Genomic DNA, 27,365 nt, shown 5'->3' with positions numbered 1-27,365 from the left:
GAGAAGTTATGGTTTTATCCAAACCCCTTTTTTTTGTGGTATATCTTTGGATATAATTCGTGACATTGTACAGATACACAGCTTTCACACAGCTTTAACCACTGCACCTGTCATTTCAGCAAATTCATTTTATTGTTATTTATGCCTTTTCTAGGGTCAAAATCCAGGGTTTTATTTAATAAGGAAGAAGAGCTTTACATTTGTGTTATTTCACTGTTTTTAATTGATATTTAATCTTTTATTTTACATTTTCCAGGTGCCTTTTTGTGTTTGCATTAAGTGAAAGACTGAACCGAATGTCTGACAGATGCAGGGGGTTGTTTTCTTTCAAAAATTTATTGTCAGCTTAAGGGAACCATTGCAGTGTTTTTCCCTTGTAGTTTGTGTGGGGTGATTTATATTTCCAACGAATTTTCTTGTACTGCTATGTAATCAAAATATACGTTGAGAATTATTAGCTTTTAGATTTTGGTATACTTGGCCAGAAAACATTTTATTGTTTCAATTTTTTGCAATTAAATATTTAAATAAATTCCTTATCAGTTTGTTTTATTGTAGATTCTGTAATGCATATTGAGCAACCCATTTTAGTGCCCATCCAAGGCTCCAAATGAGTGAAAACTTGCTTTGGTGACTGCTCCTGTTTGTTGCTGGATAAAATGTACTTTAATGTTATGAAATACATTTTAGAAAGACCTGTTTCTTCCTTTCCTGAGGTCATTCAGAAATGTTGGGGTGATTTGGAAATCTCCTTTTTTTTTTTTTTAAGAAAAGGACATTCGTGTCCATTAAAATAACATCAAATTGATCAGAAATACAGTGTAGATATTGGTTGGTTTTTAATGGAATATCTATACAGAGGCCCATTATCAGCAACCATCACTCCTGTATTCCAATGTGTTTGCTAATGATATGTTTATCATTTTAAAAGGCAAGTTGATAATTAAAAAACCCTTTTGAAATTATGCCGGCACCGCTGAAAACTGTTATGCTGATTAAAGAAGCAATATAATTGGCCTTCTTTAGACTAGTTGCATATCTGGAGCATCAGCAATTGTGGATTCAGTTCCAAGCTCAGAAAATGGACAGAAACAAAGAACCTTCTTCTGAAACCCATCAGTTTATTCTTATTCTGAGAAAGGCTATTCTGTGCGAGAAATTGGCAAGAAACTGAAGAGCTTTTACATTGCTGTGTACTACTTCACTGAACTGTGCAAACTGTCTCTAACCAGAATAGAATGAGGACTGGGAGGCCCCGGTGCACAACTGAGCAGGAGGACTAATACATTAGAGTGTCCAGTTTGAGAAACAGGCACCTCACATGTCTTCAACTGGCAGCTTCATTAAATAGTACCTGCGAAACACCAGTGTCAATGTCAACACTGAAGAGGCGACTCCAGGATGCTGACCTTCTAGACAGAGTTGCAAAAAGAAAAGCCATTTAAAAGAAAAAATTAAGATGGGTAAAATAAGCAGTCAACTGGTATTCTGGAGTGGCCTGCTCAGTCAATGAATATCAACCCTACTGAGCTGTTGTTGGAGAAGCTTGTCCACGTGGTAAGTAAGACGTGCCCATCAAGCCAATCCAACTTGTGGGAGGTGCTTCAGGAAGCATGGGGTGAAATCTCCAGATAACCTCAAGAAATTGACAGCTACAATGCTGACGGTCTGCAAGGCTGTACTTGCTGCAAATGGAGGATTCTTTGACAAAAGCAAAGTTTGAAGGAAACTTAAATTATTATTTCATTTAAAATTCATTAATTCTAACCTTGTCAATTACTATATATCCTATTCATTTTGCTAAATTTACTATTTAAACTAATTTCATGTATGTTTTCATGGAGAGTGACACCAAACTTTTCACAGTTGTGTTTGATTATATGCTAAACTATCATATTTAAATACATCTGTACCCCCTTGATTTAATACTTGTCAGTAATTACTAATGGGTGTCTGTTGGGATGGTTCTTTACCAACTTCATTAGAAAAAAAAAATGTCAGTGGTCTTACAAAACTGTTTACACTAATTGGATTCATTTTTAGCTTTGGCTGTGTGCATCAGGTAAACTTCAATCTTAGTTTCAGCTTTCGTTCTGAAAACCACAGGTTTTCATCAATTAAGTTTTTGCGCATTACACCATTAATGTTTATATCTATACCAAATAGTGCTTCAGTCCTCTGAGATGAGAACCATCCTCACAATATGATGCTACCAATATCATGCTTCACAGTAGGAATGCAGTTCTGTTGGTGATGTGCACTGTTGGATTAGCACTTACATTTAGGCCCATAATATGTATTTTGTCTTTTCTCTGACCACAAAACCTTTTGGCACAAGGCTACAGAATAAAAACAGGATTCAACATGTAATCTTGAGTAATGATTACCTTCTTGCCACCCTACCATAAAGGCCAGATTTGTGGGTCATCTAAACAGGTGGTGCCACAAACTTTCCGCTTCATAATAATTGTTTAGGCCATGATTAGCCTCATTGTAAGGCCTACCTAAATACATCTATTGCCTTCAGAAAGTATTCAGACCTCTTCACTTTCTCAACTTTTTTTGTGTTATAAACATAATCATTCAGACCCCTTGCCTTGACACTCTAAATTGATCTCAGATGCATCCTGTGTCTTTTAATTATCCTTGAGATGTTTCTAGAATTTTATAGAAGCCCATATGTGAAAAACGACAGTCAATGTAGGTTATTGTGTGGAAATTGATGGCAAAGTATGTATTCAATCATTTATAAATTAAGTCTATAACACAACAAACTGTAGAGAAAGTATCTATAATGTCTCTTTCCCAAAGGCATTATAGATGGCAATTTATTCTGTCACATATTTATTTTCTTTATTTTTATTCATATACATTTTATTATTAAATATTTTGCTAATGAAACAATTGATTTTATCTGGGCAAGACTGTATGTGTGTTTGTGGGCCGGTGTACTTACAAAACTGTCTGTGCATGTGTCAGGTCATCAAGGTTTGATATCTGTGACCTGGGACAAATTTTGGGTCAATATTGATTCCAGCGTGAATGTGCTTAAATAAACTTTTTTGTTGTCGGTGTGTGTGTTAGGTGGAGCTGTTTGAGTTACGAGGGAGGACATCACTGCGAATGGAGAACTATTTGCATCACTAAGGGACAGAGTAACACCAATACAGTAGCTGCTGTAGAGGTTATGTGTCAGCGCTCTTAAGGTATGGAAACATAACTGTGGCTTGCTTGCATGGGTATGTATTTCTACAGTGTAGTCTATAGGTATTAGGACAGTGACACACTTTTTATAGTTTTGGATCTGTACTCCAGCACTTAACATTTTAAATTGATGGAGTAAAGAATAGAGTGAATTTAATGTGTGTGTGTGTGTCCCCAAATAAATCAACCATTTAGAAATAACACACATAAATGTACATAATCCCTCCATTTAAGGGGGACAAAAAATATTAGGACAACTGTCTTCACAGCTGTCTCTTATTAGGCATGTGTTTTTGTGCTAAATGTGCTGTGAGAGCTATGACAAAAACAATCACTGTTTGGAAGATACAAGGATTGGAATTTACTGCCTCAGTCCCTACACACTGTATGTCTTCTAAACATCGCCCATAGGAGTCTGGTTTTCTGAGAGGTAATTTACTGGCTTACTGTAGATTCCCAAGCCATGTAATCCTAGTACATGAACTCAGCAGATACCTAGAGCAGAGAGTCCTCTCCTAGGGTAGAAAGTACTTCAATCTGCGTGTGTGAACTTATGTATGTGTTTCTTTGTATAACTCAGTGTAATTTCAAGCAGTGGTGCAGTATAACAGGATCATCTGGTAATTGTAGATGTAAGGCCATTATGTCAAAGCTGGAGAGTGAAGTTTGCTCAAACAGGCATGGTTCCTCCGGTTGACTGCTCACCTCAACCAGGTTAAGTGCATCCTCAATCTACAGGAACCAGTCTTCACTTCCAGCAACCGTGACAAGGTTAACACACCGTACATACTCCGGAGACTTTACAGTATTTGAATGTTTGTGACTACCTGAATGTTCCCCCGACACACCTATTCTTTTTGTTAAATGTATTATTTAACTAATCATGGATTGCGCCTATGTTACTTGTTTGTGTCATCACTGCTATTATCAGCATTCGACAGATGCCACGGCCCATGCTGATGGTCTGAATTTCAATGGGGGGAATGACTTTAAAACGAATTACTATTCTGTCAATATTACACTTCATGGGCATTGAAGTACAATGACATGGCTTAACCATTTAGAAATTACTGCATGTTTTGTACATAGTCCCTTCATTTTAGGGTACATGTGGGGGTGTGTGGTTGCGGACGTATACCCAAGTGACGCATGCTTCAAGTTGTGTGCAGCGATGATGTGGGTGCGATTAGGGTGTTCATGTACTTCTGCTGAACCAAAACAAAATAACAGTGTAGGTGTGATTGAGGCATTTGGCAATAATGCAAACGCAGCACTTAACTGGAAATGAATGTGTTTAAGGTTTACCCTGCCACAATGGCACTGTAGGTATGATGTGGCGGAACAGCCAGTTTCTGGACCCTACATTGATTATTGCATGAAACAAGCATGATTTCCGGCAGTGCAGCCAGTAATAGTAAATATGATACAATCATGTATAATTCTTTTATTAGGGCCTGTTTTACTATAATAGTTTAATTTAGATAATACCGCAGATAAAGGTGTCGGATATGAAGCTCCTGGGCTGCCGTGGTTACACATGATCTGCAGTTGGCTGACCTGTTATACAGGTGCTGGTCATATAATTAGAATATCATCAAAAAGTTGATTTATTTCAGTAATTCCATTCAAAAGTGAAACTTGTATAATTTATACATTCATTCCACACAGACTGATATATTTCAAATGTTTATTTCTTTTAATTGTGATGATTATAACTGACAACTAATGAAAATCCCAAATTCAGTATCTCCGAAAATTTGAATATTACTTGAGACCAATACAAAAAAATAATTTTTAGAAATGTTGGCCAACTGAAAAGTATGAACATGAAAAGTATGAGCATGTACAGCACTCAATACTTAGTTGGGGCTCCTTTTGCCTGAATTACTGCAGCAATGCGGCATGGCATGGAGTCGATCAGTCTGTGGCACTGCTCAGGTGTTATGAGAGCCCAGGTTGCTCTGATAGTGGCCTTCAGCTCTTCTGCATTGTTGGGTCTGGCGTATCGCATCTTCCTCTTCAAAATACCCCATAGATCTTCTATAGGGTTATGGTCAGGCGAGTTTGCTGGCCAATTAAGAACAGGGATACTATGGTCCTTAATCCAGGTACTGGTAGCTTTGGCACTGTGTGCAGGTACCAAGTCCTGTTAGAAGTCCTCTAAATCTTCCTGGTAGATGGCTGCATTGACCTTGGACCTCAGAAAACACAGTGGACCAACACCAGTAGATGACATGGCACCCCAAACCACCACTGACTGTGGAAACTTTACACTGGACTTCAAGCAATGTGGATTCTGTGCCTCTCCTCTCTTCCACCAGACTCTGGGACCTTGATTTCCAAAGCAAATGCAAAATGTACTTTCATCAGAGAACATAACTTTGGACCACTCAGCAGCAGTCCAGTCCTTTTAGTCTTTAGCCTAGCGCTTATGTCTTGTTCAAGAGTGGCTTGACACAAGGAATTCGACAGCTGAAACCCATGTCTTGCATAAGTCTGTGCGTGGTGGTTCTTGAAGCACTGACTCCAGCTGCAGTCCACTCTTTGTGAATCTCCCCCACATTTTTGAATGGGTTTTGTTTCACAATCCTCTCCAGGGTGCGGTTATCCCTATTGCTTGCACACTTTTTTCTACCACATCTTTTTCTTCCCTTCGCCTCTCTATTAATGTGCTTGGAAACAGAGCTCTGTAAACAGCCAGCCTCTTTAGCAATGACCTTTTGTGTCTTGCCCTCCTTGTACAAGGTGTCAATGGTCGTCTTTTGGACAGCTGTCTAGTCAGCAGTCTTCCCCATGATTGTGTAGCCTACAGAACTAGACTGAGAGACCATTTAAAGGCCTTTGCAGGTGTTTTGAGTTAATTAGCTGATTAGAGTGTGAACCTTTTCACAATACTCAAATTTTCTGAGATACTGAATTTGGGGTTTTCATTAGTTGTCAGTTATAATCATCAGAATTAAAAGAAAAAACACTTGAAATATATCAGTCTGTGTGGAATGAATGTATAAATTATACAAGTTTCACTTTTTGAATGGAATTACTGAAATAAATCAACTTTTTGATGATATTCCAATTATATGACCAGCACCTGTACATACTGCCACATTCTGCACATTTTGGACACAGTTTTACTATCAGAAAAAGCTGCACCTATGTTATTATCAGGCTCTTTAATCTGCTTCTAGAAATGTTGCATTCCTCAGTTAGATGGTTTATCATGGCAAAGGGGAACTGCACACTAACAAGGATTTAACAAAAAGTGTGCACAACATGAGGTACATACGTTTTTGTTACTTAGAGTATGTTATTTAGTTTCAGCTAAAAAAACATGGGACCAACACTTTGAAGCCCTATATTGCGTTTATATTTTTGTTCTGTTTTAATCTTTTTAATCTTGTCTGAAGAAATTGTCTAAAAAGCAAGCAGACAGAACGTATAACGAAAAAAGAAATAGTTCGCTGTCAAACTGGAGATATCTTTCTCTAGGAGGTGATGCCATCCAACAAGGGAAAAACTACAATAACTTAGGGTCTGTGGAACGGATTATGACCAGGAAAATAAGTTTTGACCACGGGTTAACATTTTACCTATTGGTCAAGATGCGGTTTTGATTGGACGCCCTACTCATAAAAAGCGATAATGGTGAAACATACAGTCATGTTCTATGATAGTTACTTTTAAAACATTTATTGAAATTAATCTGGAAATACCACTCAAGGCTTATCCGATTTCATGGTTAAGCCTTTCTTTATAAACTCAAACCTTTGGAATGTCGTGGCTATGACGTTCTCGCCTCTGTGAGTTTGGGGAGGAAAAGGAGGGACGAAAAGACAGGCAGGTCTAAAATGCTACGTGTCTTGGATTGGAATTATTTATTGGACATCTCCCTTCAGATATATTTCTTATAAATCACGTAATATAATCGTAGTATAAGCAAATCGGATTATCCTTAACAAAACTAAACAGAAAAGTTTCAGAAAAATCGGCGATGTCTGTCATCAAGAAGCAAAGAACGGTATGCTATTGCATGTTTTTCTTTTGATATGTGCTTATTTCATTCGGATCTGCCCCGCTTGATAAACTTATGTGTCGAGCACTGAAATAGTTACTGTATATTGTTGGTTGGATTTGGCCGTTTTTAAATGAGTGTTGTTGGAAAGTTCAGCACAATTAACTTGTCCCTTGTCAGATTTGTTTAGGGAACAAAATTGCATTCAAGAATCATTCTTACCTGCGTTTTAAGTTTTTAGTTACTAAGGGCTATACAAGAAAGTGACGAAGTTTTTACAACATATCAACTTCGAGTTAAATAAAGTGGCCTGTCAATCAACAGGCCACTTCGCTGGAAATCCCTGCATTGCTTAACCGATTCTTGGTAATTTCGAGTAATTCACAATTGATTAAACACCCACGTTATATTACATTAAACACAGTATTTGCACATGTGTATACATATTTATATGTATAACATCTTATTCATGTTAAATACGTGCTTATTATGCAGATGTACTGTATATAATATTAGAAGTCTTTGATATGATAGTGTATGACGTGTTCCACATTTCAAGCAGCGGAGATGTTATTACAGTTTGACATAATGGATTAGAATAGGCTACACATCTAAGTTCCAGATGGAGAAGTTAATGTTCAGCTTACATTTATCCCTTACAAAGGTTCATTGAGGAGTTGTCTAACGGCAACAGTCTACCGCTATGTACTACGAGAGTCACTGAGCCCATTGGCCAACGGAATCCAGCTCAGATATCACATGGGTAGGGCAGACATGGGAGAGGCACCGACAGTTCTGTGAGGGGTTCCAGCTAGCGAGTGTTGGGCTTGACTGCCACACTGTAGGACTGTATGAATGAATAGGCCTGTTTGTTTTCCCCTGTCGTCTGCATCGCTCCACCAACCTGGCCTGTCCACGCACAGAGTGTGAAGTCACAGAGAGGCAGCTATGCAAGGTAGACAGAGAATTAATAGAAAAGGCTAGACATTATTTATCTTGATGTCCAAATGATTAATTTCATTTTTATAAAATAAAAAAATCTCTAGTTTGGGTTTATCTTTCTAGTCTCTGTGCCTGATCAGCATCATTATTTTATGTGTACCTCGTTTAACCAGTTAAGTATGACTAGGAAAGAGTTCTCAGTCATAATTACTTGGGGCTTAAAAGGTCCTTGCTCAGGAACGCAACAACAGATATTTCACCTACCGGCTAAGGGATTTTGGCCTTTTTTTAATGGATACAGATGAAGCTGGACCTGAACATAAAACACAAGGTCATTGGACAATCTCTAGCTTTAATTTACTGATTTGATACTCTAACCTTTAGTCCAGCCTGCCGCAATAGTCAGATTCCATTTAATTTTAACAGCTGTAAACTCTGAGCTGTGAACTGGTTTTTACTATCCATCCCATTGCATCAACAGTAATGTCGGGACATAAGAATACTAAACTAAGAGTAATTAAACAATTGTGGCAGCGCGTGGCTTCTTCCAGCTCCTTCAGCCACATAAGCTAATATAGAAATCTTATAGCATCCCTCACGTTTCACTACTTATGTTCTCGCGTTTATACATAGTGCCCTTTCAAAAGAACAATCGTTACTGTGATCTCATCTCAAAACAAGGACAAAGACAGATTTGTTTAGCTTTCCTATAAGTTATGGAAGTGATATGCATTACTGATAACTAATACACTCCTTATCAAGTTACACAATCTACAGTCATGTCTTCCAGCCTACTCAAATATGAGTTTTGACTGTTTGGTTTCAGGATCTTCAGAGGTCCACTAATGTGGTCTACCAGGCTCACCATGTGAGTCGGTCTAAACGAGGCCAAGTGGTGGGCACCAGAGAAGGCTTTAGAGGCTGCACTGTCTGGCTCACAGGTAACAATGGACACCTCTTGCCGATACCCCAACCGCAACCTTTTACTTAAATCATGTTGGATAATGGATGGATTGAAGTTATTCACTGTGAATATATGTGTGGCGGCGTATTAAAGGCTTGTCAGGTGCTGGAAAAACAACCGTTGGCTTTGCCCTGGAAGAGTATTTGGTGTCCCATGGTATTCCCTGCTACTCCCTTGATGGAGATAACATCCGACAGGGACTGAACAGGAACTTGGGCTTCACCTCTGTGGACAGGGAAGAGAACATCAGGCGCATCGCTGAGGTGGCCAAGTTGTTCGCGGACGCAGGGCTGGTCTGCATCACCAGTTTCATTTCGCCGTTCACTAAGGTGAGTGGCGTCACACAATTGGACAATTATAAGAAGGGCGAGTCTGCCTCAATGACATGCGGAGTGGAAATGAAGCACTCGTCCGCTCTCAGTGTTTTATTAACCCTCTGCATTACTTTCAGCCTGCAAAACACTCAGAGCTGACCAAAAAACAAATGGGTCTACAGCCCTGAAAGCCTTGGTCTGGTAACACCCAGGGCCTCAGCTCTCAAATAATTACATAAATGCATGGCTAAAATTTGCAAGACACCAAGGCTATTGAAATAGTGCTCTGTGGATAGAAGGGTCAAATGTGGAATAAGTTAGCCGCAATGCCAGATATTATGTTTGGTTCAGTAAAAAAAAAAGCACTGCCTTGAAACAAAAGTTCCCTATACCAACCTTAAAACACAGCAGTGAGGGGACGTTATTGTTTGGCTGCTTTTCATCTACAAGACTGGCCTGCTTGCCGTAATTGCTACAGGACAATGATCCATACTATGGAATGTTTGTAGATTTTCCTCACTGTTTGTTGAACTGGCTTACCTTTATCTTTCAGTTGTGTTGAAATGAAGATGAAACATTCAAATATGTGATACAATAAAAGACTGCAGGTGTACAGTCTCATATAATACTCTGTCTGCATTTCCTTCGGTTGGTATCTGTTTTTGAAAAGCTGTTTTTCTTACAGTCAAGATACCAAATGTTTATTTTTGCTACCCAGTCTCTGTTTCCTGTGCATAGGACCGGGATGAAGCCAGGAAGATCCATGAGAGTTCTGGGTTGCCGTTCTTTGAGGTGTTCATCGATGCGCCATTGGAGGTGTGTGAGAGCAGAGATGTTAAAGGCCTCTACAAGAAGGCACGTGCCGGAGAGATTAAAGGTACTTCTAGACCTGACTCTGCCCTCTAGTATTCCAGTTGTTTTACATTTCCCATAAGAGTATAAATCGTATCACTTCAAAGTCGACCAGTTAAGAGGTCATTGACAACAAAAGTGGGTCGTAGAAATGATGTCTACAGCGGGGTAGTCCCTGAATTATTGGCAGTATCCTAAACGGCTTTCCTGACCTTCGGTCTTTAGGCTTTACTGGCATTGATTCTCCCTTTGAGAAGCCCGAGTCCCCTGAGCTTGTGCTAAAGACCGGAGAGATCTCAGCAAATGAGTGCATTCAGCAAGTGGTGGAGCTGCTTAAGGAGCAGGTGAGTCTGTCTGCGGTCACCTCGCTGGGCCTCCAATGTCTGTGTCCCTCTCTCTACCATTGGGTGAATGTCCTAATCCTTGGACAAAAATGGCCCATAGATCAGAGTGAACTTGTTAATGTATTAACGCCGTTACTGCTTTGTTTTGTAGAGTATTGTGCCCACTGGTGTGGCAGAGGAAGTGACAGTGCTCTTTGTGCCAGAAAACAAGCTCGACTTGGCACTGAGTGACGCCAAGACACTGCCCGCCGTCAACATCACCAAGGTAGCAAATCGTTCTTGAGTTTGACTGGCATTATCTTATCTTCCATAAACGTAAAGGCTGAGCCCTCATGTTGAGTTGTACGTGACCATACCCTGGTGGCTGTTATATTATTTCAATGTGTCCCGTATTTCCTTTAGCTTGACCTCCAGTGGGTGCAGGTTTTGGCGGAGGGCTGGGCCAGTCCCCTCAAGGGTTTCATGAGAGAGAAGGAGTTCCTGCAGGTTCTGCACTTCAACACACTCCTGGATGGTAATAGTTTAATAGTAATAGTATACTTAAAAGTTTTTAATTAAATCTTAGACAATTTATTAGGACTTAACAGCGAATATCTAAAAATTGATAATGTCCATAATAAAAGAGTTGGCAAACGAATATCGTTATTGATTAGTTGGGTCTGCGTAAGACAGAGTTACAAGTGCCTGCTTTTCACAGAACTCATGCCATGAGTTAAGTTTGGAAGTGAACAATCTTTCTTTTTGAATGCATTGTTCAGTTGGACATTAACAAAACATTATTCCATAGCGCCCCTAAACCAGTGGGCTAATTGTGAATGCATGCATGGAGTTTGTTTACAGTCAAACATGCTAAGTAAGCTTTCCCCACATTACTGATTTGATGGATCATGCCATGAGTGTCAGAAACCTAAAGCAAAATGCATCCCTAGCCTACTACTCCATTCATTAAATTATAGGGATGTTGTCCGTACTCCAGGCTACATTTCAGTTATTTTTTAAAGCTCCCTGTAATGCGTTACATTTTCTTATTCCTTAATGCAGATCTAGGTGAATTTCAACAGTTTAGAATAGCAGTTACAATATGTTGCTCTATGCACTACATAAAACTCTTTATATTGTTGCGCATGCTTTTAATTTGTTTTGTTACTACTATCAAGTTGTTTTAAAGAGAACATTGTGCAACATGAAAAACACCCATTTCAAATGTAATAAATAAAACACATGCCTTTAATCTCAGGATTAATTTTGTATCTGCTAAATTGATTAATTTCAATAATAATCAGCAGATTAAACAATGATTATTAGAAGCCCTGACTTTAATCTACCATATCCTAATATCAAATTAATAGATGTTTCTACCACCAATACTTGTCTCTCATTAATATATTATAATACTCTGTTTTATATAAAATAAGTACCATAACATACTCAGTATATACATTCAAATTGTGAAGTATCTGGACAGTGACAGATGTTAGTTTTTTTGTATTCTAGTGCTTTTTGCTTCACTCACTTCTACATCAAAGAAACAACACCAATTTCAACTACTTCTATAGCTCATAGAAACATTTACTTCGCCTACCTCATAAAGACAACACCTACCTCTATACCTCATTGTAATAGCACCTAATACCTCATAGAGACAACACCTACCTCTATACCCTATAAAAAGGAAATGGCACAACCAGTGAGTGAGCAGAAGTCTATGTATTTGCTATAAGTGACATAAAATGATCTGTGCTTGACAGGTGGAACGATCAACCTCTCTGTGCCAATCGTTCTGCCCGTGTCCAAAGAAAACAAAGACAGGCTAGATGGCTGTGCTGCTTTCACACTTGAGTTCAATGGTCGTAGAGTGGCAATTCTCCGCAATCCGGAATTTTATGAGCATCGGAAGGAAGAACGTTGTGCCAGACTGTGGGGAACCACGTGTCCTCAGCATCCTTACATCAAGGTTAGGATAGCTTTTTAGAACTGTCCCTGTGAGCATCATTTACTTGCTTGTTAACAGAATACCTGAGAGTAAACATTTTTGTCCCTCACAGATGGTTATGGAGAGTGGTGATTGGCTGGTTGGTGGAGATTTGGAGGTTCTAGAACCTATCAAATGGAATGATGGTCTGGACCAATATCGTTTCACTCCAAGAGAGCTGAAGCACAAGTTTAAGGAGATGAAAGCAGGTGAATGGCATTAAGTCTACTTCTCAACTACCTGTCCACTTCACTCTAGTGCTGCATTATGCTAATATCTACCTAAGGCAAATTCTGAAAACAAAACATAGATGATAAAGAATACTTCACAGTCACTTATGAAACCTCTTCTCTTTTTCTGTTGCATTCCCCAGACGCCGTCTTCGCTTTTCAGCTCCGCAACCCGGTCCACAATGGCCACGCCCTTCTGATGCAGGACACCAAGCGAAGGCTGCTGGAGCGGGGCTACAAGAACCCTGTTTTGTTGCTCCATCCGCTCGGGGGATGGACCAAAGACGACGATGTGCCCCTGGAGTGGCGCATGAAGCAGCATGCTGCCGTACTGGAAGAGGGAGTTCTGGACCCGGCCAGTACCATTGTGGCCATATTCCCCTCCCCCATGATGTACGCTGGACCCACTGAGGTAGATCAATGGTTCCCCTCCGGGCTACGAATTAGATTTTACCTACACTGTCTACATCAATGGGACACTCAGTTAATAATGTATTTATAACCATTGGCCTTGTCAGCAGTGTCACTAGACGATTATTCTTCTCACGGCCCCTTAGGTACAGTGGCACTGCCGGGCACGGATGATAGCTGGTGCCAACTTCTACATTGTGGGTCGAGACCCTGCAGGCATGCCGCATCCAGAGACCAAGCAGGACCTATATGAGCCCACCCATGGGGGCAAGGTGCTCACTATGGCCCCTGGCCTCACCTCTGTAGAGATCATCCCCTTCAGAGTGGCCGCCTACAACAAAACTAAAAGAGCTATGGACTTCTATGATATGGAGAGGTACAATGACGTAATATATTAAGCCATAGGTTTTCTCCGGTGTATAACCTGAAAGGGAAAGCTTCTGGGCTCTTGTTGTAAGCAGTAGCTAGAGCTTAAAATGTTCCTAAAATGTCAAGGTCAAAGCTACTTCACTAACTTTGTCTTTGTACCTTTTCAGACACCAGGAATTTGAGTTCATCTCAGGGACCAAAATGAGGAAGATGGCACGCAGTGGAGAGAACCCTCCAGACGGCTTCATGGCCAACAAAGCCTGGAAGGTCCTCACTGAGTACTACAGCTCCCAGCAGAAGGACGACTGAACAGTCATATTCTAACTTTAACAGGTCACTTAAAAGCATTCCTATTATACAGTATATTCTCCATTCAAATCCAGTAGCAGGCATGAATGCCATTGCTTTTATTACTGTATATCATTTATCTGGAAATATCTAGTTTGATGAGTAGTTCCAAAGTAGTTGTAGAGTCAGTGTTATTAACATATCACATTTCTCATCATCTATGGGTCTTTACTGTAGTAAGTTGGAAAGTAACAGTATAAATGTTTTAAGCTGTGAGAAGACATGATTTAATTTCTTAGTTGACTAATGTTTGTGGCATGTGAATGGAATGAAAACATTTCTATCAAATGATACCATGGTGCCTTAATTTAAAAGTTCTTAATAGGATCTACCTTTTTATATTACTATATATGTACTGTATATATATATATATATATATATATTACTACTGTACACTTCCAAGTATAGGAACGTTGCAAATAAATGATTTTATGAGAAAATATTTCTTGGTTTTCTTTATTTTAGCAGACACCAGAATTCAGAGAAAAAGGCGCATCAGCTGTGTGTTGTTCACAAACAAAACAGTTGACAATACAATTTTTAAATATATTATTTAAACTTAGGAAAGGATCAACAATACCATTTAACATTTTCACATTCTATTTAATAAAAAACAAATCAAGCTTATTTTATAAAAACCAAAGTTCCATAATAAAACATTTTCCACAAATCCCAACCCGTTAAACTAAATAATGGCGGTAGAAATAAACTATGAATTGGTAACCACACAATTTCAAAGTACTAAAAGCTATTACTTGTAGGAGATACTGGCTGTTTGTCATGTGAAAATAATAAAGAACAGACACTACCTGTAACACAGGTATGTGGATCTATTAACATTTTAAAAAACAAGTACACTTCAATAATAAGTGAATACATAACATGAGCAGCTCATAATGTTACATATCTTAGATATTCTAGAACCAAGAAAATGGAAGGCCATGTCACTGTAAACTTTACTCAAGCATCGTTACATCTGGCATGGTCATTTCACAACATCCACAGCAACAATTGACTTTCGATTAAAATGTTAATTGTTCTTTCTGTTATTCAGCATGACAAAACATGATTTCATTAAAAATTCAGACATTCTGAAAACCACTCATTGCATAATCTAATAGTGAAGGGATGGAGTAAAAGTGGCACATTTTATTAATGATGTTATACTAGTGTAGTGACTATCCTAGCCTAAATGTCAATTAGCCACTTCGTTAATTGGTTATAGTGATGCTTGTCCCATTACGCGTATTAAATCAATTCAAGCCATGATTTAGTTTGATGTTCCATTTCATAAAGTTTTAACAAATGACTTTGATATTGTTACTGTACTGCTCAGTGATGATTCAGAGAGAAAATAATCCGGTAGTGGTAGCTGTAAAGTATCATGGTGATATCGGTAAGAAACCATAAGCTCCCATAACCAAGAACAAGTCAAACCTCCCACACCTGGCCATTTATCACAAAACACCCACCTCGTGACATAAACGTGACTGACACCTAGTGCCCTGGAAGAGTGACATGCCAAAACAACTAGGCAATACAATACATGAAATGGCTCCTACAACTAGTTTGATACACAGCTCGTCAAAAAAGCTTTCCTGAAGATTTACAATTCAGAATAGCCCTAAAACAAAGTTCCAAACAAAGCAACATTTGATGATCTCAGATAAAATGGATGGAAGGTTAAAGGTTAAAGTCAGTATTGCTGTGTGTGTAATGAGGAGGAAAATGTGTACAGTCCAACTTGAAAGGATCTAAAACTGTGCCTATATTTTGCAGACCTTTGTTGAGATGACACACATACTGTACAACAACATATGCCAATATAATAAGTATAATGTAAAAGCCATAATAAATTGCCTTGACACAAACATTTTAATCCTCTAAATCAAATGTCCTTAAATAATAACAAATGATGACCATGTCTATCAGTCAGACTATGATAGACATTACATTTATTTCTCTCCATCCGTAGTCTTTATAAAGAGAAGATAAAGAAAACAGAGCCATAGGCTTGATAGTTCTACTTTGCACATCCAGAGTCAATCCAGAGCAGCATGCATCAGTACAGTCTGTCCCCCTGCAGACTTGGACTTCCTCATCTTCTGTATGGCCCTCTGCATGTCCTGCTGCTGAATGGACCGGATGGCATCTTCGTCTTGACTTGAAGGCAAAGACAAGGTTATTATCTTGCTAACCACGCCCCCTGATGCAACTTCTAACACACAGAACCTGAGTGCACTGCTTTCAGAAAAACATGACCGCCGTGTGATTAAATGTAGGCTAAAAAAGGGTGTGGGACAGTTGTAAAAATGAGACTCAGAATAATCAAAAGTAAAGTGCAGTTATTAAATAACGTTGAGGACCATAATCATTTCTACATCATTTGATCTAGATTAAGACTAGATTAAAAAAATATAGGCTGGAGTGTTTTTTTTATCCTCCAAAAATGATTTTATTCAATACCATAACTTTACATGCGCCGGAGTTAATCCATATCTTTACACGCGCCAGAGTTAATCCATAACCTTACACACGCCGGAGTTAATCCATAACCTTACACGCACCGAAGTTAATCCATAACCTTAAACGCGCCGGAGTTAATCCATAACCTTACACGCGCCGGAGTTAATCCATAACCTTACACGCGCCGGAGTTAATCCATAACCTTACACGCGCCGGAGTTAATCCATAACCTTACACGCGCCGGAGTTAATCCATAACCTTACACGCGCCGGAGTTAATCCATAACCTTACACGCGCCGGAGTTAATCCATAACCTTACACGCGCCGGAGTTAATCCATAACCTTACACGCGCCGGAGTTAATCCATAACCTTAAACGCGCCGGAGTTAATCCATAACCTTAAACGCGCCGGAGTTAATCCATAACCTTAAACGCGCCGGAGTTAATCCATAACCTTACACGCGCCGGAGTTAATCCAAAACCTTAAACGCGCCGGAGTTAATCCATAACCTTACACGCGCCGGAGTTAATCCATAACCTTAAACGCGCCGGAGTTAATCCATAACCTTACACGCGCCCGTGCAAGACAGTGATTGATAAGGGATCAGCCAATTAAAAGCAGCAGTTGTTTTATCGGATACTGTAATAGGCTTCTTTTCAAGTTGCACTCTGCGGTGTTGTGAAACCAGACAGTTCAACAGAAAGCGAGTCATTCGAGAAAGCCATACAATGGTGTGAAACCGCTAATCCCTACTGATCTATGTAAAGCATGTGTAATACAGTGGTAACGTCTTAAAAAGAGGCGTGGTACCTGTCATTGGCATGGGTGTTATGGACAAAATCCCGCACACAGAGCAGAGCAGCATCCCGACACATCTCCCTGAGGTCACTCCCTGAAAATCCATCCGTCTCCTTTGCTATTTCAACAAAGTCAACACTGGTCTCCACCTGGGAATGCCAGTGGAAATTCAGTAAAAACACACAGCTAGAAATCATGAGTGAATTACCATGGGTAGCGTGTAGAACATACATTTTCATTTTCCAGTATGAGTTTCAAGATTTCTTCCCTCTGCCTTAAATTCTGCAAGAAAAAGAAAACAGTAATAAAGATTTATCCCATACACTACATATTCAAAATTATGACAGAGCATAATTTACACTAGGAGAACAAGTATTTGATACACTGCCGATTTTGCAGGTTTTCCTACAAAACATTTAGAGGTCTGTAATTTTTATCATAGGTACACTTCAACAGTGATAGATGGAATCTAACACAAAAATCCAGAAAATCACATTGTATGATTTTTAACTAATTAATTTGCATGACATAAGTATTTGATCACCTATCAACCAGTAAGACAGTCTCAGCAAAAGCCTCATCTAGGTTGTTTCATGGATGGATCTTAACAGACCTGTTAGTCTTTAAGAAGCCCTCCTGTTCTTCATTCATTACCTGTATTAACTGCACCTGTTTAAACTCGTTACCTGTATAAAAAACACCTGTCCACACACTCAAAAAAACAGAATCCAACCTCTCCACAATGGCCAAGACCAGAGAGCTGTGTAAGGACATTAGGGATAAAATTGTAGACCTGCACAAGACTGGGATGGGCTACAGGAAAATAGGCAAGCAGCTTGGTGAGAAGGCAACAACTGTTGGTGCAATAATTAGAAAATGGAAGAAATTCAAGATGACGGTCAATCTCCCTCGGTCTGGGGCTCCATGCAAGATCTCACCTCGTGGGGCATCAATGATCATGAGGAAGGAGAGGGATCAGCCCAGAACTACACGGCAGGACCTGGTCAATGACCTGATGAGAGCTGGGACCACAGTCCCAGCTCTCAGAAAACCATTAGTAACTCACTACGCTGTCATGGATTAAAATCCTGCAGAGCACATAAGGTCCCCCTGCTCAAGCCAGCGGATGTCCATGCCCGTCTGAAGTTTGCCCATAACCATCTGGATGATCCAGAGGAGGAATGGGAGAAGGTCATGTGGTCTGATGAGACAAAAATAGAGCCAGGGCAACTAAGGAGTGGCTCCATAAGAATCATCTCATGGTCCTAGAGTGGCCTAGCCAGTCTCCAGACCTGAACCAAATAGAAAATCTTTGGAGGGAGCAGACAGCCCTGCGACAGCCCTGAAACCTGAAGGATCTGGAGAAGGTCTGTATGGAGGAGTGGGCCAAAATCACTCACAGTTGAAGAGTATACAGACTTCTACATGCTTTATAAGTGGGAAAACCTGCAAAATCGGCAGTGTATCAAATACTTCTCCCCACTGTAAGTACCATTTATAAATTGATAAATCTGTACAGTATGAATACACTCACAGGCTGATTTATGTGAAATCTTGTGGGCATTCTCCTCAGAATGGCAGAGTCGAGATCCTGTGGACGGTTAGTGGCCCCCATTATGATGACCTACATGAGGAAAAGTGAGATAATCAGACAGATTATCAGACAGAAGAAATGTTTATGCTGTTTTTTGACCATTTCATGCATGATGGACTGACCTGGCAGTTATAGTCAGTATCCAGCCCATCCCACAAGCTCATAAACTGAGCCTTCATCATGGCTGTGGCCTCGTGGTCAGAGCTGGAGCGGCTTCTTAGGAAAGAGTCTGGAACCGAAAATTCCATAATCAACAGACGTTATCACCGATTGCCTGGCTTAGCTGATGTATCCAGTTAGCAATCAGAAGGCCTGCATAACAACTGTCTAGGAGGATTGTAAAACAAAGCGATTCAGGTAATCATCTGGTTGACTATAGGAGAATTTTGTATTGAAACCCATGAACACAGCTTTTTGTGAAATCATTTTGTCAGTTGTACCTCTAAATATGAGAACAGAGCAAGCAGATATATTTAGTTCCTTTTTAAAAAAGTAAATTTTTTGCTAAGTTTCTCAGGATGCAAAATATCAAGATTTTGTCTCCCAAAGTATTTAAAAACCATAACTTACCCAGGTCCACACCGATGAGTGAAAGGTACAATGTGTAATCAACAACTGTGCATACCTATTAACATACGGACAGAACAATATTTATAGTCCATCCCCCTGGTTTCTTTGTTGGGGAAAACAGGTATTTACCTATTTCATCTATGAAGATGATTGAGGGCTGGAGCTTCAGAGCTAGAGAGAAGACCGCAGCAGCCAGTTTCTGGGACTCTCCATACCACTTGTCTGTGAGGGTGGAAGGCTGCAGGTTGATGAAGCGGAAGCCAGCTTCTTTGGCCGTCGCTTTGGCAATCAGCGTCTTCCCACAGCCAGGTGGTCCGTACAGCAGCACCCCTGTTGTCATAGTGGCCTGGTAAGAGGAATGCTTAACCTTCCTATTCTGTGTCTTCAATTGATGGGAGTGCACCTGTCGCAATAAGCTAACATTGTTTGAAACAAGAGACTCACCTTTTGGTGGCTGAAGCAGTCTCGACCCCTCAAACAAGTGTCTCTTCTGAATAGGAAGGATCACTGTGTCTTTCAGCTCAGTGATGACTTCATCTAGACCAGCAATATCACTCCATGTGATCTGTAGTGAGAGAGAAACATATATGTTGGTTACAGAGAACAAACTGCTGATATTTTAGTGCGGGGGGGGCACTACCTCAAATAAAGCTGAAAAATTGAGTTGAAATCCTTTTCGAGGCATACCAATAGTGCCCAGGGGCCTTGCATCCTGCCTGAACTGGCTCAGAACTATCCAGGATGGATGGAGTTAATGTCAGACAAGTTTGCTTTATCTGGGCATGTTCTAGCTCTAGTACGTCAGACGAATGCTTGCGCAGTTTTGGTTTGTGAATGTGTTATCCTCCAGTGAGTAAGGGCTGGCGAGTACTTTCCAGTTGAGAGAGCAGTGTGATAATAGGCAGAAAAGATATGTGAGATTTTGGAGGACATGTCACAATCTTTGACTTTCCCAAGCCTGCTGGGAGTTAAAACCGTAACTGATGATACAAGGGCATAACAGCAAATTGGACTTCACAGAATTGGGAGAGTATGTTTAGGGGGGAAAACATAAAATAAAAGAATGTTGGAGTATTTTGCATTCAAGAAATGATTGAATGCAAACGGAACCCTATTTACCTGCATGGTCAATGGGTCCACCAAATGAGCTGCAATGCTCATCTCGTACTCTGACAGCTTGACATTCTGCACACCGATTTGCTTCATGAGTTTCTCTGCCTGAAAAAAAAAAGAAAGATGAATAGCCACACTTCTTTTGCATGCTCTAATATCATCCTAACAAACATGACACATATCCACAGAATATGATTGCAATCATATGTAACACTTGGCTATGTTGGAAACTACACCTGTTTCTGTGCTTCCATTTTCTGTTTTCTTGTGGGATCAATGGCATCAACCATCCACTTTATGGTGAAGTAGGTAACTGCACCAAAGATGGTCAGCCTGAAGAGTAAACCAATGACTTCATTTCGCCCTAAGGGCCGGGTAATACCTTCTGTTGGAATCTCTTTCAACACCATCTTTGATGTCTATGGGACAGAAAACAAAATTACATTCTTGATCATCACAGATGAACACGAACAACTACATTTGACAAGAAGCTACTACACTAGGTTTGCTCTTTATTTAGCAAGAAGAATGCATGAATTCTTCAATTCAGAAAACTTACGGAAAAAAGGCTTACTAATTAAAGGGGCCTTGCGTAGGATTCTCACTGTACTTCTAGCATAAATATAAACAAAAACGTCCAGTAGACAATCGGCAGTTACGGTTTTAAGTTAATGTTTCAAATATGATCTTTCTGCAAAATTGTTCCAAGTGCAGGAGATATTCCCCCTTGAAACGTTCTTGCCAGTCAGTCTATCAGTTTGCATTGACTCGTAATATTATACTGGCTTCAAACACTCACAATACTATCCCTCCCACCCTAAACCACCCTGGACTGGCTAATACCATGCCGGTCTTGTTCTGCAAGGGAAGACGAATACACCAAGTTATGTTATTGTTTCAATTCAATGTTGTGAACCTCAGAGGCAGGATTCTACAATAATATTCCATTCCTTAAAGCCCAGTCCTCTCCAAAAATGGTATCTCCTATGTTTCATACACATTTCCCACACTATGAGGTTGGAATAACCTGGCAGAATTGGGGAAATTATGATGATGCCCTTTTAGTTGTTCAGCAAAATGTCAGTCTGTTATTTTGTCACCCTGCTTGCCACTAATTCAGATGGTTTGTCTCAAAGCATATGCTTGCACATAGAAGTTCGTCGTGAGCATTGCATGCTCAGTTAAAAGCGTGAACATTCAAATGATTCTACAGGTTTAGGAATGACTCATTCATTTTACCAAGGCCAGAAACAGTCCGAAAACACGTAGTATGCTGTTAGGTCAACTACGCATTAACTGTGATATGAATATGCATTTTTTATTTTTTTTTATGTGGCCTGGCAAGTCAGCCTTCTGTAAGAAGCCAGCAAGAAAAAGGATGCTCACACCAAACCTGGTAACACACCCAGGTGGAACAGCAGATTTGAGGAAGTAAAAAAAAAAAACTGGTCTTGAAGTTCTCAAAGCAATGGAACATCCACACTGATGAAGAGGTCTTCAAACCTGTCAAAGTTTGTGAACCCAGGAAAACACTGAGTATGCAAAAAGCAGTGTGAAGACTATCAGGTGGACAAAGATGGGATATTGGATTAAATGAACACATTGCTTTTTAACATTCATTTCAACCTGTTCTGAAAGCTCTTACAAATCAAAACATTTGACAGCTTGAGTTTAAAACAGTTGTATAGGGCACTGGGGTAATATTATATTATAGTTCTGGAAAGCCTAGATACATTTTAACATGAACATCAGTTTTGACTAAATAAATAGCAATATAAAGCCAAGTAAACACTAACTAGTAACCTTCAATATTTTCGAATTACAGTAGGATAAAACAATCAATCAAATGTATTTATAAAGCCCTTTTTACAACAGCAGTTGTCACAAAGTGCTTTTACAGAAACACCCGGCCTTAAACCCCAAGGAGCAAACAACAGTAGTGTTGAATTTCAGTGGCTAGGAAAAACTCCCTAAGAAGGCCGAAATTTAGGAAGAAACACATTGTTCTAAGATTTTTGAGAGGAACGGGAGGTTCCATATTGGCCTATAATTGTTTAATATGTTGGGATCCAGATGTTTTTAGAAGAGGCTTAATTTCCGCTATTTTTTGTCAGTTTGGTACACATCCGGAGGAAAGGGAGCAATTGATTATGTTCAGCATTGCCTGACCTAGCACAGGAAATAGCTCCTTAAGTAATTTTGTTGGAATCGGGTCTAGCTGACAGTTTGTGGGTTTAGAACTCATTACAAATTTTGTGAATGTGTCGAGCAATACGGTATCAAAAAATTCAAGTGTCCCCATTGACACCTGGTCAGGGAGGTTCTGGACATTCTCAGAACAACTGAGATTTTGAGGACCATAACTATTTAAGGAGGAGTCAGTTATTTGCTTTCTAATGGTGATCTTTTCATCAAAGTAGTTCATGTATTCATTACAACCAAGTTGTTTGGATTGTTTTTGTTCACCTCAATCAGGATGGAGAAATAAGTGATCGAGTAGACGTCAGTGATTTTCGGTATTGTAGTGTACTGTCTATCCAAGCTAGTCTGAATACTTCCAACTTGTTAGAGCGCCACTTTTGCTCCAATTTTCTGGAGGCTTGCTTAAGTGCTCTAGTATTGTCTGTGTACCAGGGAACAAGTTTCTTGTTACGTTTTTCTTTTGTTTTTAGTGGTGCAACTGTGTCTAATGTTTTTCGCAGTGTTGACTTTAGATCCTTGATTTGATCGTTTACAGATTTATTTACTCTGTCACTAATGAGCGAACTTGTAAGAATACCAAGGAATTTATTTGTAGTCCGAGAATTTATAGTACGGCTTTTGAAACTCATTGTTTGTGGAGCAAGTTAATTTCTTGTTTTAACAGTAAATGTAATAAGACAGTGATCCGATAATCCAGGATTTTGGGGGTAAATTATTAGATCTACAATATCTATTTCTCGTGACAGGACTAAATCTAAGGTGTGATTGTGGAAGTGTGTTGGACCTGAGACATTTTGGATAAAACCCATTGAGTCAATTATGGCTTCAAAGCCTTTTTGAAAAGGATCATTAGACTTTTCCATATGAATATTGAAATTGCCAAGGTTAGACAAGAATTCTGGAAACTCATTGAGGAACATTGTGTGTGGCCCGGGGGGCCTATAAATGTAAAACGATTTATCGGCCTGGTTAACTTTCATAAGTAAAACTTCAACAAAAAATAAATCAGTGATGTGTTTGAGAGTAAATTCATATTTACTGTCATAAATATTAGCAACACTCCCACCTTTTCGGGATGCACGAGGGATATGATCACTAGTATAGCCAGGAGAGGCCTCATTTAAGACAATGAATTCATCAGGCTTTAGCCCCGTTTCACATAAACCAATAACATCTAGTTTATGATCAGAGATTAATTCATTTACTGCAACTGCCTTTGGAGCAAGGGATCTAACATTTAGGAGTCCCATTTTGAGATGGGAGGTTATAGTCATTTTTATTTGTGACCAAGGTGGAGGAAGGCTTTATCTTAATAAGGTTGTTTTTGTTAGCACTACCTTGTTAATCTTTTCAGCCTGGAACGATTCACAGTGGCAATAGGAAAAGCTGTACTAACTACAGTGGCTATGATATCGACAGACTCCTCTATGCTAGCCGGCTGACTAACAGCCTGCGGCCTGACCTGCACCCGATCTCATGGTGAGGCTATAGGAGTGAGACTCCTGTCAATGTTCCTAGATAAAAGAAGAGCACCACTCCAGCTAGGATGGAGTCCGTCGCTCCTCAGCTGATCAGGCCTGACCCTATTTCTGGCAGAGTCCCAAAAAGAGAGCCAGTTATCTACAAACTCTACCTCCTGCGACGGGCAGAACTCCGTTTTCAGCCAGCGATTGAGTTGCGCAAGTCTGCTGTAGAGTTCGTCACTACCCCTAGCTGGGAGGGGGCCAGAGACAATTACTCGATGCCGACACATCTTTCTAACTAGTCTACACGCTGATGCAATGTTCTGCTTCGTAACCTCTGACTGTTTCATCCTAGCGTCGTTGGTGCCAACGTGACTAACAATATCTCTGTACTCTCTATACTTGCCAGTTTTAGACTTCACTAGCACCAGCCCCAGATTTGCGGCTACGTCGGTGGCTCTGCCCCCGGGTAAACAGTGCACGATCGCCGGCTGATCCTAATTTATTATTTGTTTGTAACTTTCATTTATTAACTGTGTTACACAGCATGGTCTTGTCCTGTGGAGTGGGTTTATAAATTGATGCAAAGAACGGGGAATATGAATGCGATATTTAAAAGAAAGCAAGGATCGGGTTGAATAACTCAATATCATTAATAAGCATTCTGAATTAAACGTATTTTCTATGACAATATTATTATGTGGGGTCATAGAGTAACTGATGACACTGTTATAGAACAGGTTGATCGCCGCAGTCCACTTAGGCAAAATACAACTTTCATCTGTTCCAAACTGTAATAATTAAATGACCAGACACTGCAAGCTTCTGGCAACTATAATCAATGGATAGACGTTCCAAACATTTTATTCATTCAGACAAAACTGACAACCTAACAACACTCCCGGGTAGGTATATGCTGATTCCATTATTTATTAGTAAAATTAAATCAAGTAGTTATTTTTCAAGTATAATTGACTTATTTTACAATACGGACATTAATCGAAACTGAAAACGGCTAACTAGCTAGTTACAGTACTACCAGTGTAACGAAACAGAAACTAGCTAACGCGCCTTGATTTTTTTTTTTGTTAGCTTTGACCTTCCAGATAGCACGCAGCCTTGCCATACAATTTGACGTTATTTTGTTCAAACGAATCCCACTATCAATGTACATGTAAATCAATACACATTGAAATGGTCAATGTATATGTAACTCAAAACGAATTTATAAACATAAGTAAACCAGTAGACATTACACAAGCCGCTAACGCGTAGACTGAAATGACACTCACCTCACACCGCAGACTCTTCCTCTTATCCCGGTCCGCTTAATCCTCAGCAATATGCGTGACAGGTGCCCCCTACTGTTTTGGAATCTAAACTGTTCTAAATAAAAAATAATGTATTTCTGTGGCGTGGGGGCATGTGACAGTTGTTGAACGAATGCAATGTAAACAGCAAAACACAACACAACAAAAGCAACACAACTATAGATTGAATGAGATGGCTAACCCGAATCTATTCTCCTTACATACAGGTGCTGGTCATAAAATTAGAATATCATCAAAAAGTTGATTTATTTCAGTAATTCCATTAAAAAAGTGAAACTTGTATAATTTATACAATCATTCCACACAGACTGATACATTTAAAGTGTTTATTTCTTTTAATTTTGATGATTACAACTAATGAAAACCCCAAATTCAGTATCTCAGAACATTTTAATATTGTGAAAAGGTTCAATATTGAAGACACCTGGTGCCACACTCTAATCAGCTAATTAACCCAAAACACCAGCAAAGGCCTTTAAATTGTCTCTCAGTCTAGTTCTGTAGGCAACAAAATCATGGGGAAGACTGCTGACTTGACAGCTGTCCAAAAGACGACCATTGACACAAGGAGGGCAAGACACAAAAGGTCATAGCTAAAGAGGCTGGCTGTTCACAGAGCTCTGTGTCCAAGCACATTAATAGAGAGGCAAAGGGAGGGAAAAGATGTGGTAGAAAAAAGTGTACAAGCAATAGGGATAACCGCACTCTGGAGAGGATTGTGAAACAAAACCCATTCAAAAATGTGGGGGAGATTCACAAAGAGTGGACTACAGCTGGAGTCAGTGCTTCAAGAACCACCACACACAGACTTATGCAAGATATGGGTTTCAGTTGTCGTATTCCTTGTGTCAAGCCACTCTTGAACAAGACACAGCATCAGAAGCATCTCGCCTGGGCTAAAGACAAAAAGGAATGGACTGCTGCTGAGTTCTCTGATGAAAGTAAATTTTGTATTTCCTTTGGAAATCAAGGTCCCAGAGTCTGGAGGAAGAGAGGAGAGGCACAGAATCCACGTTGCTTGAAGTCCAGTGTAAAGTTTCCACAGTCAGTGATGGTTTGGGGTGCCATGTCATCTGCATGTCATCTGCGGTCCACTGTGTTTTCTTCAAGAAATAAACACTTGAAATATATCAGTCTGTGTGGAATGAATGTATAAATTATACAAGTTTCACTTTTTGAATGGAATTACTGAAATTAATAAACTTTTTGATGATATTCTAATTTTATGACCAGCACCTGTATAACGTAGTTTTTTCTGTTGGGCCACGATATTGTAGTTCATGTTCCCTGCAAATCTGACAGATGGCGCCATATCACAACTATTTGCTCATGTCCAGTGAGTATAACACAACCTCACAACCATTGAGAATAAACGTGGATAGCGTCCTACATGCTTAAGCGGTAAGGCACGAGGGGGTGTGATATATGGCCAATATACCGGCTAAGAGCTGTTCTTATGGACGACGCCTCGCGGGGTGTCTGTACAGTGTTGTACAGTACAGTTGTGGTACAGTACAGTATCAATATATCACAACCTCCCAAGATGCCCCCTTAATTTAATAAACCAGTTACGTTCATAATAACATTTATTGGCCATATACCACGCCCCATCGTGCCCTGTTGTATGAATTCTACTTTTCATTTATGTTCTCTTTTAGAGAAATTAGAGGTAAATCCCTTCATCAGGGTCAGAACCACATACCTTTCACTTTGCTGACTCCTTTATTTAGCAACCTTTTGGTTACTGGTTGCTAAGCGTTAAGCTACCTACGAACATTTGACACGGGTCAATTTCTTTCAGATCTCAACAACTACGTATGGTTCAATTTGCAAAACAGCCCATTGTCCCTACCAATTTGAAGAATTAA

General features: G+C 39.7%; 2 protein-coding genes across 3 annotated transcripts; one reads left to right on the top strand and one right to left on the bottom strand.

Annotated features, from left to right (window-relative positions):
• Window positions 1-6,809: 6,809 nt before the first annotated feature.
• On the top strand, window positions 6,810-14,331 carry papss2b (3'-phosphoadenosine 5'-phosphosulfate synthase 2b). Its single transcript, XM_010864701.3, has 12 exons — window positions 6,810-7,219; window positions 8,982-9,096; window positions 9,213-9,448; window positions 10,172-10,310; window positions 10,511-10,629; window positions 10,781-10,894; window positions 11,032-11,143; window positions 12,378-12,583; window positions 12,675-12,810; window positions 12,975-13,243; window positions 13,389-13,618; window positions 13,779-14,331. Exons 1-12 carry the CDS (start codon window positions 7,193-7,195, stop codon window positions 13,918-13,920), a joined length of 1,845 nt encoding a protein of 614 aa, XP_010863003.1. The 5' UTR covers window positions 6,810-7,192; the 3' UTR covers window positions 13,921-14,331.
• Window positions 14,332-14,399: 68 nt separating this feature from the next.
• Window positions 14,400-25,552, bottom strand: atad1b (ATPase family AAA domain containing 1b). Of its 2 annotated transcripts, none has more exons than XM_010864719.3 (10): window positions 25,459-25,552; window positions 20,738-20,920; window positions 20,508-20,606; window positions 19,833-19,953; window positions 19,518-19,718; window positions 18,941-19,047; window positions 18,759-18,848; window positions 17,456-17,506; window positions 17,237-17,373; window positions 14,400-16,122 (listed from the first exon to the last, which is right to left on the bottom strand). In XM_010864719.3, exons 2-10 carry the CDS (start codon window positions 20,909-20,911, stop codon window positions 16,002-16,004), a joined length of 1,101 nt encoding a protein of 366 aa, XP_010863021.2. In that variant the 5' UTR covers window positions 20,912-20,920; window positions 25,459-25,552; the 3' UTR covers window positions 14,400-16,001. The 2 variants fall into 2 exon arrangements, with proteins under 2 accessions (XP_010863021.2, XP_010863029.2); XM_010864727.4 differs by lacking the exon at window positions 25,459-25,552 and adding an exon at window positions 21,301-21,830.
• Window positions 25,553-27,365: the final 1,813 nt, after the last annotated feature.

The sequence above is a fragment of the Esox lucius genome, chromosome 5 (genome assembly GCF_011004845.1).
Source record: "Esox lucius isolate fEsoLuc1 chromosome 5, fEsoLuc1.pri, whole genome shotgun sequence".
Lineage (NCBI taxonomy): Eukaryota > Metazoa > Chordata > Actinopteri > Esociformes > Esocidae > Esox > Esox lucius.
The sequence above is the reverse complement of the archived record's forward strand: the minus strand, read 5'-3'. Positions and strand labels throughout refer to the sequence as shown.

Bases quoted from the DNA above. Each gene is read 5' to 3' on its own strand.
- papss2b (XM_010864701.3), top strand. From the start codon at position 7,193: ATGTCTGTCATCAAGAAGCAAAGAACG. The intron at 11,144-12,377 runs GTAATAGTTTAA...TGTGCTTGACAG, and splicing joins CTTCAACACACTCCTGGATG to GTGGAACGATCAACCTCTCT. The intron at 13,244-13,388 runs GTAGATCAATGG...ACGGCCCCTTAG, and splicing joins TGTACGCTGGACCCACTGAG to GTACAGTGGCACTGCCGGGC.
- atad1b (XM_010864719.3), bottom strand. From the start codon at position 20,911: ATGGTGTTGAAAGAGATTCCAACAGAAGGTATTACCCGGCCCTTAGGG. The intron at 18,849-18,940 runs GTCAGTCCATCA...TTCCTCATGTAG, and splicing joins ATACTGACTATAACTGCCAG to GTCATCATAATGGGGGCCAC. The intron at 16,123-17,236 runs GTACCACGCCTC...TTTGCCTTCAAG, and splicing joins AACACCCATGCCAATGACAG to TCAAGACGAAGATGCCATCC.